General features: G+C 38.8%; 1 protein-coding gene across 1 annotated transcript in view; it reads right to left on the bottom strand.

The window, feature by feature from the left end:
- Positions 1-1,337: 1,337 nt before the first annotated feature.
- Positions 1,338-14,910, bottom strand: part of LOC311293321 (interleukin-31 receptor subunit alpha) — a 36,138-nt gene continuing 22,565 nt past the window's right edge. The window contains exons 11-16 of the mRNA XM_084413495.1: positions 7,743-7,871; positions 7,180-7,326; positions 6,229-6,372; positions 5,979-6,072; positions 5,813-5,894; positions 1,338-4,709 (exon numbers count right to left, since the gene is read on the bottom strand). Coding sequence (XP_084269621.1) covers positions 4,095-4,709; positions 5,813-5,894; positions 5,979-6,072; positions 6,229-6,372; positions 7,180-7,326; positions 7,743-7,871 — 1,211 coding nt within the window. The 3' untranslated portion in view covers positions 1,338-4,094. The remainder of the gene's footprint in view (positions 4,710-5,812; positions 5,895-5,978; positions 6,073-6,228; positions 6,373-7,179; positions 7,327-7,742; positions 7,872-14,910) is intronic.

Genomic DNA, 14,910 nt, shown 5'->3' on the forward strand with positions numbered 1-14,910 from the left:
TTTCTACTCTTCCTGAAAACATTTGTACCAATCAAATTATTAGATCTATATCAATATTAAGCCCTGGTTTGATTCAATCAAATAAAATCATCAACATCATCACAAAACAGATCCTTCTGCTAAACTTAAACCATTAGTTGGTCCACATCTTCCTCCAGGTGTGTTGCCCCATGGACATTCCGTCTTCACCAGGGTGACTCTTTGCGAGTCGTTGCCGTGGTCTTTCCCTCATTGGCAAGGGAGGCCGTTTTTATGATTATTCAACTAGACCTGGCTCTTCAGTCTCACCTGGCTCTTGAAAGCTCATTCCCATTAGCTCTTAACTCTTGTTATACAAATATGGCAATTCCTTCTCCAATACCCTTGTTTTCATAACATTAATAAAATCAAACAAATTCACATTTTTCACATGTTGAACGCAACCACAACAACCTTTTGTTTATCACTGCCCTTTTCAACTGATTCATGACCCCATAGTGGCTGTTTTCTATCTCTGTGGATTTTCCCAATTCGGCGCATGCCTAGTAATCTGTCAGACGTCTCTAACAGATCCGTGTTTTCACCCAAAACCGGACAGGTTGCACTGTCCAGTGCGTAATTAATTACGGTTTACTCAAAATCTTTCCCTGGAGCACTTTCCAGCGCTCAATTTGAGTTCAACCAATTAATCTGGTGCGGTTCTTTTGAAACCACTTAGCAAGCTGAGCACAATAGTCTCAGCCGCTATGGTTCACTCAGTTTTATACCAAAATAAAAGACATTTAACTGTCTCTTACCAGAGATTTTGTTGCCACCCGGGTTTGTTTTCACTTAATTCCAGTGGTTGCTTCCTCTGGACCCCGGCGGAACGGCCCCCCGTCCCTCAAAACTGTTTGGGGTAGGGCTGTTCATTAGGGGTGTAACGGTACACAAAACTGACGGTTCGGTACGTACCTCGGTTATGACGTCACGGTTCGGTACAGTTCAGCACAGTATGGGGTGGGGTCTAGAAAAAAAGGTTGTGCTATTGCGAAGTCCATGCAGAGTGGAAAAATATACTAATATATACTGCTAGTCGGGCTGGTGTACACCTCTCTGAATTTTTAAGCCGGCGGAGACAGCAGCAGGGAATGAAGCCACTAGGCAGCGTTTATGCACGAAGATAGCTCATGAAACTGATTTCGGACAGACTTCTGAGGCAGCGTAAGAGTTTTATGATCTACAGCAATATAGAGAGCGCTTTGGTGAAAACTAAGCAAATAATGAATTACTACAATAGTCATTTCTTTCAGGAAATGACATCAAAAGTGAAAAATGTTGGTTAAAAACTTACATTTACACACAAACCTACTACCAACTGCAACTTTCAGATGCCATCTTTATTTTCAACTGTCACAGAATAGAAAGTACAGGATTGTGGGATCTACATTTTTGTGAGAAAAAAAGTCTGAATTGCAAGTTATGACTTTATAACTCACAACTGTGACTTTATATCACATAATTCTGAGGGAAAAAAAGTCCAAATACATTTTTTTATTATTATTATGTGGCAGAAACAAGCTTCTATACAGGAGACAAAGTGAACCTAACTAGGTCCACCAACGTAACATAGCCATAGAAACCAAAGCAGATATTCCGGAAAAAGAAAGAGCTCCACAGGACACAAATAGGCAGTGCTGGGTAAATTACAAATAGTAGTCAATAACTGAACACAAATTACATGATGGAAATTGCAGTATAGGTAATATAATCTGATTGCCTTCAGATTTTTTGACCTAACTCGTTTATTACACTGATTTGAAAAATACAAAGAAAAATAAAATGTACTGTATTCCATTCTTTATCAACAACATGAAGTGCATTAAATATTACATCAGGGTTTTCCAAACTAGGGTTTGAGAGGAACTGCAGGGGGTTTGTAAGCAGATGAACTATGTTAAAGCTAATAATTAAATCTTAAAAATAATAAATGTAAATATTTTAAATTTGATGAAAGAACAGTATCATGCCCTACAAATTTTACTAGAAGCAAATTGAACCATGATAGATATTGATTTACCATGATAAGGAATTGTGTGGTAAAGAAATTAAGAACAGCTAAAGCAGACTTCTTCCTGACCATAATAAATATTTGTCCAGTCAATGCAATGGAGCCTGTTTTTTAGTATAAGGCCTGTTACTGATTTAGACGTTATGAGAGTGATTAGATCTTTTAAACCATCTAGAGCAAAATATAAATATGTTATGGATGTAGTTATGCTTTAAGAGTCTATTTAGACATTAATTAAACCTATTAATGGAATTATTAAACTTTAGATTTCTCAGGGTAAAGTTCCACACTTTCGGAAGTCGGCTATTGTTCCAGTATTTAAAAGCGGATATCCCCTTCCTTTTGTTAATTATAGGCCAATCAGTATCCTACCCACTGTTTCTATGGTTATGGGGAAATTAGTTGCAGAGCAAATTAGCAGTGACTTGAATAATAGTTCATTTACATTGCGTCCAATGCAGTTTGGCTTTAGGGCAAAGTATTCAATGAAGACAGCAAATAGTTTTTTATAGACAATATTAAAACTCTTTTAGGTAAAGGAGGTATAGTTGGAGCCAAGTTTTATAGCCAAGTTTCTTGATCTGAAAGCCTTTAACACTGTTAATCATTGAACTCTCATATCCAAGTTATCTAGTTCTAATTTCTCCTTACATACACTCAACTGGATAGAATCATACCTGTCAGATCGGTCTCATCATGTTCAAGTACAAAATCATCAATCAACTGATCTATGTACATCTACTTGTGTCCCTCAGGGATCTATTCTGGGTCCACTGATTTTTTATTTATATAGATTATCTTTATTTTGTATGTCCTGGCATTAATATACAAATGTATGCGGATGATACTGTAATTTATTTACAAATTTAATAGTTTGACAAGTTTCTAATGATCTTGGTTCTGTCTAATTCTATGGTTAATGTATAGGCATGGTTAAAGGTAAGCTGCTTGCAACTAAATGTGTCTAAAACAGTATGTATGTTTTTTCAAACAGTATCAGTAAAGAGCCAGATGTTTTTGTGTTAGGGGTGAGGCTACAGGTTTCTCAATATAAATACCTTGGAATATTGATTAATTCTAAACTTACATTTAAAGCTCAGGTAAAAAAGGTTTGTAAGCAGGTTAAGTTTAATCTTTATAATTTTTGGTTTAGTATAGGTTATGTGTCGTTATAGAGGCAGCTAAGATGTTTATGCATTCTATGGTTATGTCTCCCATTATCTATTGTTTAACAACCTGGTCTCAGGCGAGTTCAGTGACTCTAAAACCATTAGAGTCTATACAAACGTACACTTAAAGTTCTTGATGAGAAACCAATACACTTTTATCATTGTTCAATATTAAAAATATATATATAATCTGCTGAGTTGGGAAAATATGATTAAATATGCAAATGTATGCCTGATGTATAAGATTATATATGATTTAACTTCTCCCCCTCTTAGTCAGTTAGTATTTTAGTCAGTTAGTTAGTATTAGTATTTGTATTAGTATAGCAATTTATAATAATAACCTCTCAATTTTGTGTGTAATTACAGTCAGCTAACTAGTGACTAGTGTAATCATGTAATCAATACAGTAAAAAAGTAACTGTAGTCTGATAATAAGTATTTTAGATAAGTAATTTTTGGAATCTGATTATGTAATCCAGATTCAAAATTATCATTTACTACCCAGCACTGCAAATAGGATCTGAACACATACACAGTCAAACATATAGATCAAATTACAATCCGACACACAAATAAGTGGATTTGGACTGACAGTCCACCTAGCCTAGCCTTGGATGGAACGCTCCATTTTAGGTAAAGCTAGGGCTGTGTCATTGATGTAGGAGTCTTTGTCATGAGCACTGGGCGTTTCAGAATTCTGAGCCTTTGGTCCAGTCCACTGCCATTAAAAGTGACGTCTTCCATCTTTTATGGGAGGCGTTGAGTAGTGGCTAAAGCTCAGTCAGAAACAGGACAATGAACCTTGCACCCTTAAACGCGGCTCCTATAACCTCGGGATGCTCCAGAGTGATTTTCTTTGTAACAGTTCTGTAAATCACTGGATTAAAAGCACTTCAGAGCACTGTGATTTCTGGGTTCAAAACTTCAGCACCATTACATGCCCCTGATGGGTTATTAGACTGTACATTTCTTGAAAAACAGGACTGCCGAATGTAATCCTGCCCTGGATGTACAGGAACAATTTCTGGTTTCACTGTTTGGATGGATGGACCCTGATTCCCAATCATAGTGACCTGCTGGAAGATCTCCATGGTGGTGTAATCACTCATGAAAACAACAGCAGGTTGGGATGCTGGGATGAAGTCCGACCGTGTCATGTTGCAGATGGTCTCTCCAGGGTCTTTGCTTTCTAAACTTGTGATGTCATTGTCAACAGAAGTGCTCAAAGTGGAGTCTGTCTTACCGAAGTCCATAGGGAAGGTCTCTGTGGAAACAGACTCTCTGGTGGGGATTTGTGTTGGGGTGTCTGGAGGTGTGATCTCATCCAGGATGGACGGGCTGTCCTGATCTTCACAGAGAAGAAGGATGGTGGGCTTCACACCAGCGTGAGAAATGGGAGGACTGCTGAGAGGAGTCGCCTCCCTTTTGCTCTCAACAACACACACTGTACTGGAATCACATCCCTCACTCTCCTCTAACCGCTGCCTGTTCAGTGGCTCCAGGATACCCTACAGAAGAAAAAAAAAAGAAAGTGACCAAATGATTCAAAGTCCATATAACTTACACTGTTCAAACATCTCATCATGAATTAAAACTTAAACATTTTAGTAGTCCTAGAGGATCCATGGTGTCCGTGGCTTTTTCGACACAGTACCATGGTAATACAGTGTTGTTTGGGACACCATCAAATTATTGAATACTATGGAGTTATAAATACCATAGGAACAAGGTAATCATTCAGTATGATTGATGTTAATCTACTTATTCAAAAAATACAAACGCAATTCACCCACTACAAAATGTATACTTTTATTCAGAAACGATACATTAATTTGTTTTAAAAGTGACAGTAAAAACTTTACCCAGTTACAATTTTATTTTTTTATTTTTTTATAAATGCCATTCTTTTAAACTTTCTATTGATCAAAGAATTCAAAAAAAAAAAAGTTTCACAGGTTCTAAAAAACTATTAAGCAGCACAACTCTTTTCAACATTAGTAATAAGAAATGTTTCTTGAGCATCAAATCAGTATTTTAATAATTTCTGAAGGATCTGATACTAAAGACTGGAGTAAAGAGTGCTGAAAATGTAGCTTTGCCATCACATAAATATAAATTACATTTTCAAATTTTAATCTTTCAAAATACAGCTGGTTTTACTGTATTTTTAATCAAATAAATGCAGCCTTGGTGAGCATAAGATTTTAATAATATAATAAATACTTTTTGAGTTTTTGAAAAGGAATGGCAAAACCGTTTTTTGAAAGTATACATTGAATACTTGTGATTGAACATCCAATGATTAAAGGAAATATGTTATTACTGTTTTGTTTATGGTTACACCACATGACATTTTTAGTGTCATTACATTTAAAATTTTATTTTATAAACGTTTTTCAAAAACATGAAACAACGTGAATACAAATATTCAGTATTCATGTAAACCATAGTATTACCATCTGAGGTCATCACTGCCTCATACTCTTTTTTATATATTATTTGGTATATTCTTATCACAAAGTATTGTTTTATCAATATATTGTCTCATATTGTCTTATATTATTATATTGTCATTATATTGCATCATGTATATTGTTATTATACTTCTTACCAGTTCATAGGCAATTTCAATTTTCTGAACAGCATTGCTATTCTCAGGATTTGGTATACTTGGCCACATCAGTTTCTTGGCTCTGTAAAAATCCACATTGAGCTTTACATTAGTTTTTGGTTTTATAGTGTCAGTCTTTCGGAAAATGAAATGCGTGTGTCTTTACCTGTGCAGAAGCCGACAGCTGAGGTGAACCGCGAGTAAAAGAATTATTATTCCCACAATCACCGCAGCTATAATGCTGCTTAAAGCAGTGAATTCTGTCGGAATAAGCCACGTTGTCAATGCATTTGTGACTTTTTTTAATTCATGTAATTAGAAAACAAACCTCCTGACAGACAGACACATTCTCAGACACATTTACTGTGTATCATGAAAAGCTGTAAGGCAGATAAACTTGAAAAATAGGAGTTTACCTGGCGGGTTTGTGACAAAGTGTTTGAAATCACTGCGCTCTCCTTCTCCAGCCGCTGTAAATGCAGACAGCTGCACACGGTACGCACTGTTGCTTTCAAGATTCAGCAGCTCAAAACTGTTTATGCTGGGATCCACTTTAAAGGCTGTAAATGTCAAATGTAATAGAAAACAGGCAAAATCAGACAGCAGTTAAAAAAATATCACATTTATAACCGTATTATATAGTGCATTTCACTGATTCTTGAGAACTGGGACAAAAAAAAGGTTTCATTAATTTGATTTTAATTTCATTCATTCATTCCATTTATTTATTTGCCCATAAAGCCCTGATATACTTCAAGGGAAATCGAAGAGGCCTGCACGGGCCTGGCCCGCCATCCCTCCCCCAAGACCACCTCCGCTCCACCACCATCCTCCTGAACTTTTGGGCTGCACTTGGGTTCTTTCTTCAAACTTGCCTATCATTACATATCATTAGATTAATAAACCACGCTTTGGTACAATTCCAATTGTTTTAGAGCACAGTTAAAATTAAATGTATAAAACTTAAGACCTAAGATCAGAAACAAGTGGTAAAGGAATGCTCAGAATTTTTGAGATATTTGACAATGTTGACAATCAAACACAAATTCAAGCGACAAGTGACAAACAATAACAATAATAATAATACTAATAATAAACTTTCCACTTATGATTTGAAATCTATACCAGTAATGTGTCTAATGTTTCATTTTAAATAATAACTTTATAATAAAACATTTTAAATAACTAATTAAACGCTTACATGCCACCTGTCACAGCACGGGTTTCCTGGTATACAGTTGAGAAAATGAATTCTTTTAATTAAGTCAATGAAGGTGAAAGAAACAAGCCTAACATGTTTTGTCCCAGTTCTCAAGAATCTCTGATAAGCATTTTATGATGGTGAATTATATAAAGCTTCTCCTCACATGTTTCATTATGGTCCTCTTTGTAGTAGATGTAGTAGCCTAATAAGAATCCACGCAAGTCTTCCTCAGACACGGGACTCCACGTGATCACTGAGGAATACTGGGCAATATTCAAAATGCTCACATTCCCAGGAGCACTAATCGGACCTGAAAAAGTGCTTCAGTTCAGTCATATAGAAAGATACATCTGTTGTCTATAGCAGACCAGTTAAAAATTGTAATATTCTGACAGTATATGGTGTGAATCTTCAGCATTTGACCTAAAATTTTAGCTTGCACACATTTCAGTAGCACATATTTCTCAGCCAGAGAATTCCATTTGACACTTTTTTAGACTACAAATAAATGATTTTCAAATAAACAATATTATTGCATTTTAGAAGTTAGCTTCTTAATTAGCATTAACCGTCCTTTGTCGATCAGCTTAATAGCGAGGTTTTGCTAGTGAAAAGCACATATACTGGTCAATCAGCTACACTACCAGCACAAACCAGTATATTTATCAGGCTGGAAATGTATTAACAATTCTATATATTAGCAGTTTTATGAATATTTGGACTCACTTCCTTCTCTGAAATAAGCTTGGGCTGTGCCATATGTCATCTCACTGTTGTTCACATTCTTCAGGTTGCAGGTGTCCAGGTATGGTCTGGTGTGCAGAGAGAAATAATATCTCGTATAGGGCTGAAAAACTAAATTCAAAGAAAGACAACAACAAAAAAAGTGTAGAACACCGTTGCAATTCTTAATGCTGTTAATAAATAAAGTTCTTAAATCACCCTATAATCGAGGTAAAATAAATATGGAAGTATCCACTATGCTGATAGCAAAGCATTAAATAATATACAGTAGTGGCCAAAAGTGATGTCTGGCCTAGGAAAATGGACATGTTCACCCTTTATTTAAATATAAAAAAAATTGTTAAAGATTTTGTAATCGATTAACATAGTTGAGCTTGGAGTCAATTGTTTTATGTGTGAAAACAATGTAATGTGTCCGTTCCCTTCTTCAGGGAAAAAGGGTTACATATGTAAGCAAGACGCTATGAACACATGCAAAAACTAGAGAGAAGCAAATAAATATTTATAACTAATTATGTTGTAGTCACTGTATGATTATTATTATTATTATTTTTTATTTTTTTTCAGATAAATATTTTAACCAAGTTTTGTGTTTCCTTCACATTTAAAATATTACAAGAAAATAGAATATCCCCTCCGGACATCACTCCGGACATCCTCAAATATCCCCTCCGGACATCACTTCTGACCACTACTGTATATGTTGTAACACTCATTTGTGTCCAGATCAATGCATTTATTCCAAAAATAATAAAAAGTATGAATTAATATTGAAACTCTTCTATAAGGAATATGGTTTTAAATCAAAATAATTGTTAATGTTATTTGTGGGGCTCATAACACTTAGTTTAGCCTGATCAATCTTTTATTATAATATATTATTGTTGTTGTTTTAAATAGTAACAAATCAATTTTGTTCTAAGATATTCATATTTGATATATTGTTACATCCACCAGCTGGAGTGCCCTTGATCTCTTTCAGAGGGCACTTCTCCCAACACCTGTGCTTTTCCATTATGAACTTCATTTCTCAGTATCCATTGCCTATTCTCATGATTGTGATGATGTTCAGCTGTGTGTGATTACCCCTGTTAAAACTTGCCTATATAAGCCCTGTGTTTTCACTCTAACTTTGCAATTTTTTTGTGTTGCAGTGCAATTCTGAGTACTTGTATCCTGGTTTCCCATATCTTTGTTTCCATGTCTTGCTGTCCTGAAAATCCTTGTTTGCCTGTGTTTTGGACTCCATTGAAGGGATGGAGAAATGAAGTCTTTTAAATCTTAGAAGCTTTTCTCTGATTCTTTTGGGAAAAGATTCAAACCATCAAGAGTGTCATCTTGTGGCAGGTCAAATTTTTAGCAGCCATAAACCCAAGAGCACAGCTCCGTTGTTTTATCCATTAAGCACAAATAAAAGCCAGTTTTCTGATAACATAATTCACATATTAAAGTGTGGCAATAAATTAAATCTAACAATAATTATAATAATACTAATTATACCAATAGAGTTGTTTAATGCAATTAAATGGTGCTCTATTTTTTATACTGTTATATGGCAGACTATATGATCACGTATTATAGGCTATAGGCTATTTATATAAACAAACATTTAATAAATGGACTTGAACACTTTTAGAGTAGCAGTCTGGGTTCAAACATTTCGACACGCAAAGCAAGTGCGGTGTGCGAAGTGCGAAGTGAGGCTTCGTTATTCATTGATCTCGTGCTTCTCTGAAAACAATACACGCTCCGGCACGGAACTTCATGAGAAATTGAGCTGCGTACTCGATACATGCATTGAAGCTTCAGTTTCATATGTAACATCGTACGTGTGGATTATTTGCTATGTGTTTTGGCCATTTGCCTGTTATATGGATTATGATTCTGGATTGCCCCAATAAAGCTGAATTTGGATCTTCAACCTGTATACAGTATCTGAGCAGTACGTAACATGTATGTATATTTGTATGTATTTGATGGATGTAAATCAAAAGTGAGTTTGGTATTATCTGTGTTTTGGTTCTTTGAGTGTAGTTTCTTTACCTGTGTTTAGTCCCTGTGGCCTTGGTTGCTATGGTTTCTTATGAGTTGACTGATCGGTCCCACCTGGGACTTGTTTTACCCCTCACTATCTTGTGTATTTATAATCCCCTATTTGGTTCAGTTCTTTATCTGTTCTTGTTGTTTGCGTTATTCATCCCTCTCTGTATTCCTGAGTGCCTTTAGTCTTTTGTTTGGATTATTAAAGTACCATTTGTGCTTAGATCCTCCCCTTAACCAGTCATGACAGGTATAACCATAGAAATGGAAATAACCAACAAAGAGTCACAAAGAGAAATCCTGTAGATAATCATGTATGTGTAACGGTCACCAGCTGGAGTGCCCTTGAGAGCCACCAGAGGGTACTCCACATAAGACTATTATCACTCACAAACTACATTTCCCTTAACTCACTGCCCGGACTCATCATCACTTATCACTGATCACATTCACCTGTACCTCATTCACTGATTGCATTCACCTGTGTCTCATCATCCTGTTAGTCTCAGTCTATTTATACCATGGTCATTCATTCACTCACCGCAAAGTCTTGTTTTTTACTTTTACTACATTTCTGAGCGTTATTTACCCGTGTTTGATTCTTGTTTTGCTGACCTTGGACTGTTTCACCGTTTCCTGATCGTTTCTCTGCCTGGCCTGACTCGGATTGTTTATTGGACTCTGATTATTGCTGCCTGCCCTGACCTATGCCTGTTATTTGGATCTATTTCGACCTCACTCAGACCGTCACCACGGTCTTACCTTGAATGACGCCATTCCTCCGCCTATCCTCGAGACCTAATATCAACAATGTCAGGTGACTGACCTTAGGGGTTGGCTATATAACATCCAGGTGAACCAACCACTTCCTCTTGCCTTTCTCGCCTCATCTGAGACCGACGCGGTAGAGCGCATTGTTTTGATTACAGGAGAGATTTGTTTCAATCCGTCACGTTTTTGTGCAGGTGCTTCACGTCCCTGCAGGATTGCAGTCTTTTTTTCTCCTCATTTAAATATCTCGACGCGTCGTTGGAACGCACGTCAGTGAGTATTTCTTTATTTTTTCTGTTTGTTTACAGGTATTTATTGATTGTTCTCAGGTCAGCTGTTCGCAGCAGACTAGAGTTTTTTTTCCATTTACTGCGTGTGCGCACGTAGAATGATGGATCATTTTCTAATATGATTTTCAAGTGGTTCTGTTCGCAGACTTATTTTGAAAGATGAATATGAAGAGTGATTCGTCACAATCTTTATATTAATTGTACCTGGTTAATTGTATTTAACTAATACCAGGCAGATATTTTTTTTTGAGGAATTACAGATTAAGGAAGTGTTTGATTTGATTAATGATCTGTGATTCGTCACAATCTATTTGTTTATGGCATTATTGTTTTTTTGTCTTTTAACTAAATGCTGAGTTATTTGGGAATCTTGCAGTTCAACTTCAAAGAATTAGTTAAATACTGTGATTCATTACAGTTAATCTTTTGTTAATTTTCCTTTTTTATAGACCATTATTATATGAGTGATCTGACCTCTGGCTTGTTAATAATAATAATAATAATAATAATTAATTACATTTATATAGCGCTTTTCTAGGTAGGCATACTCAAAGCGCTTTTACATGAAAGGGGGGAATCTCCTCAACCACCACCAATGTGCAGCATCCACTTGGATGATGCGACGGCAGCCATATTGCGCCAGAACGCCCACCACACACCAGCTTACTGGTGGAGAGGAGACAGTGATGAAGCCAATCAGTATATGGGGATGATTAGGAGGCCATGATGGACAGAGGCCAAGGGGCAAATTTTGCCAGGATGCCGGGGTTACACCCCTACTCTTTTTCGAAGGACATCCTGGGATTTTTAATGACCACAGAGAGTCAGGACCTCGGTTTAACGTCTCATCCGAAGGACGGATTGTTGTCATGAGTCACTCAAAATGTCGTTTTTGCCAAACTAGCATACACCCAAGAGATGGGCATCGCGAATGCCCCTCTTGTTTGGGTATGCAACATGTATTAGACGATATCGAAAATCCCTGTGCAGCCGCAATAGAGCTATCTTTGCAGGAAAGAGTGCAAAGAGCAAAATTTCTAACTGGTGGTAATAAAGAAATTATTCCCAGTAGTTCCTCTCATAAACGCAAGAAGCCTGATGATTCCATCAGGTCTTCAGGTTCTGACATGCCTCCGGATAAACGGGAGAGGGTCACGGTAGTTCAAGAGCCCAAGGATGACACTCAGTTGCAAATCTTGGCAGCATTACGTGACTTAGCTGGTAAGCTTGAAACATGTAATTCTTCAGTAAGCACACAGCCATCTGCACCCCGGGCTGCACCCTCTCCTGGAGATGAGTTGACATCACGTCAGGAAAAGAGGGATGATTATATGGATGCCGTGTCACTGCATGCAAATAACTCCCTTTATGGTAGTGAGGAGAATGCAGACGAAAACGAGGAAGATGAATCCAGGTCTGAGGTTTCAGAAAGAAGGCTGCATTCTGACGTTCTTTCACGCATTTTAAGTGCAGCAAGGATCCTGGGTCTTGATGCTCAGGGAGAAGCTACAGCTCCAGCCCCCACACAAGGTGTATGGGCGAGTATTTCTCCTGCACAGCCTACTGTGTCAATTCCTGTAGCTGAGGATTATTCCCAGATGCTGAGGAAAGCCTGGAATAATCCAAAAGCTGCACCCCAGTTTAATGCAGGTTGTAGACGGTTTGTTAAGTTGGATTACCCCCCTGAGAGTGGTATGGGGAACATGCCATCAGTGGAGCGAGAAATCGCAGCTTTAACTGCTTTGGGACCTGATAAGGTTACTGACAATCCTCGCTGTCCCGGTAAGGAGAGCCAAAAGACAGACCGGATAATGAGCCAAGCATATAACGCAGCTACTCGGGCAGCCCGTTCAGGAAATGCTTTAGCAATAGTTTTGGCTGCTTTAAGAAAAGTCGTTAATAAAGAAGAGCGTGATGTGATGAATTTGATCGACACAGCACTCATCACACACTCACTCACAGCTTACCAAGGACATAGGGGCATCTATGTCTTCGGCAATTTTAGCTAGAAGACAAATCTGGTTGGCTCAGACATCTTTACCTGACGCTATTAGGAAGGATCTGACTAATATGCCAGTGGTTCCAGGTCGGATATTTCACACTGATTCACAGGCTTTACTGGATACTGCTGATCAGGCAAGACGCAGAAGGGAGTCAGTTCAGCAAACATTTGGTGGCCCTACCAAATATGGCCATAGGGCTGCTCATTCTTTTCAGCCCCCACACTTTCCTCGTTCAGAAACTTGGGGGTATGGCAGAGGACGATCTAGGGGTTACCAGTTCCATGATCGAGGAACCAGACCTTTTTACCAGGCTCCCCAAACTGACCAGGCTCATAATCCAGTCAGGGGAGGACCACTTAAGAGGCGTACTTCCAGGGGTTTCAAACCCCGGGGAGGCCAGGCATAGCAGTCTCGGAGTCGTCGGAGAATGCTCCCAACTGTGCCTGGACAGTTGGGAGAAGGTAACATCAGATCCTTGGGTTCTAGACACCATCAAGACAGGATACAGGATACAGTTCCGGCGGCGCCCTCCTACTTTTTCAGGGGTTCATATGACCATAGTCAGAGACCCAGTCCAGGCACAAATTTTGGCCAACGAGATCACAGTCTTACTTCAAAAAAAAGCGATTGTACAGATAAGCACCAGCAAACAGCTCACTGGGTTCTATTCGAAGTATTTCCTAGTGCCAAAGAAGGACGGGGGACTTCGACCCATTCTGGACTTACGAAAGCTGAACAAATTCATAAAAGTGTTGCCCTTCAAAATGCTGACTACAACACAAATTCTGGAATCCATAGAACTGGGAGAATGGTTCACTTCCATAGATTTAAAGGATGCCTATTTCCACATACCCATCTGTCAGGATCACTGCCCGTTTTTTCGCTTTGCCTTCCAAGATCGGGTTTATCAGTTCAGGGTCCTTCCATTTGGCCTGTCTCTGTCTCCAAGGGTCTTCACCAGGGTGGTTTCAGCAGCCCTTCGTCCTCTTCAGTGTGCAGGTCTGAAAATTCAATCATACCTGGACGACTGGCTAATTTGTGCTCCTTCTCGCAGTCAAGTCACGAAGGACACAGAAATGGTGCTTCAACATGTACAGTCTCTCGGGTTCAAAGTGAACTGGGAAAAGAGCAATCTAAGTCCCAGACAGCAGACAGTGTTTGTGGGAATTTCGCTAGATTCCCGACTGATGACTGCAACTCTATCACCCCAGAGAGTGGTACAGTTGGTCAATCTTACTCAGTCATTCCGTCTGAACAAGAGAATGAAATTAATTCAATTTCAGCGATTGTTGGGCATGATTGCAGCAGCAGCAACTGTGGTCCCACTCGGCCTTCTCAGAGCCCGTCCACTACAGCGTTGGTTGAACAACTTTCACTTACATCCCAAATTTCACAGACATGTAAAGATAAAGGTTACACGAAGGTGTATCCAAATGTTACACCCTTGGAAGACATTACCATCACAAGGGGTTCCTCTAGGCAACATCCCAGCGAGGCGGTCTGTGATAACGACAGATGCCTCTCTAACAGGGTGGGGAGCAGTTTGGGAAGGCAGGTCCATCAGGGGACACTGGAAATTCCCCTGGACCACAGAGCACATCAACGTGCTGGAACTCAGGGCAGTCCATCTCTCCCTGAGGGCTTTTCTCCCGTTGTTGCAGAACAAACATGTTTTGGTGAGAACGGACAACATGTCTGCAGTGTACCACATCAATCACCAGGGTGGCACCAGATCAGTGCGGTGTCTCCAGGTGACAAAGGAACTACTTTCTTGGGCATTTCCGAAGCTCTCATCACTCAGAGCAGTATACATACCGGGAGTAGCAAACAGAGCAGCAGACCTACTGTCTCGAACTGGGCCTCTCCCGGGAGAGTGGCGTCTCCATCCCGAAGTGGTGAGATCAATATGGAGGCATTTCGGTATGGCAAAGGTCGATTTGTTTGCGACCACAGAGACAACTCATTGCGATCTATGGTATTCTCTGAACAGCCAGGGAGGCCCCTTGGGGATCGATGCACTATCTCAAGAATGGCCGGAAGAATTGT

Source organism: Rutilus rutilus, assembly GCF_951802725.1.
Source record: "Rutilus rutilus genome assembly, chromosome: 7".
NCBI lineage: Eukaryota > Metazoa > Chordata > Actinopteri > Cypriniformes > Leuciscidae > Rutilus > Rutilus rutilus.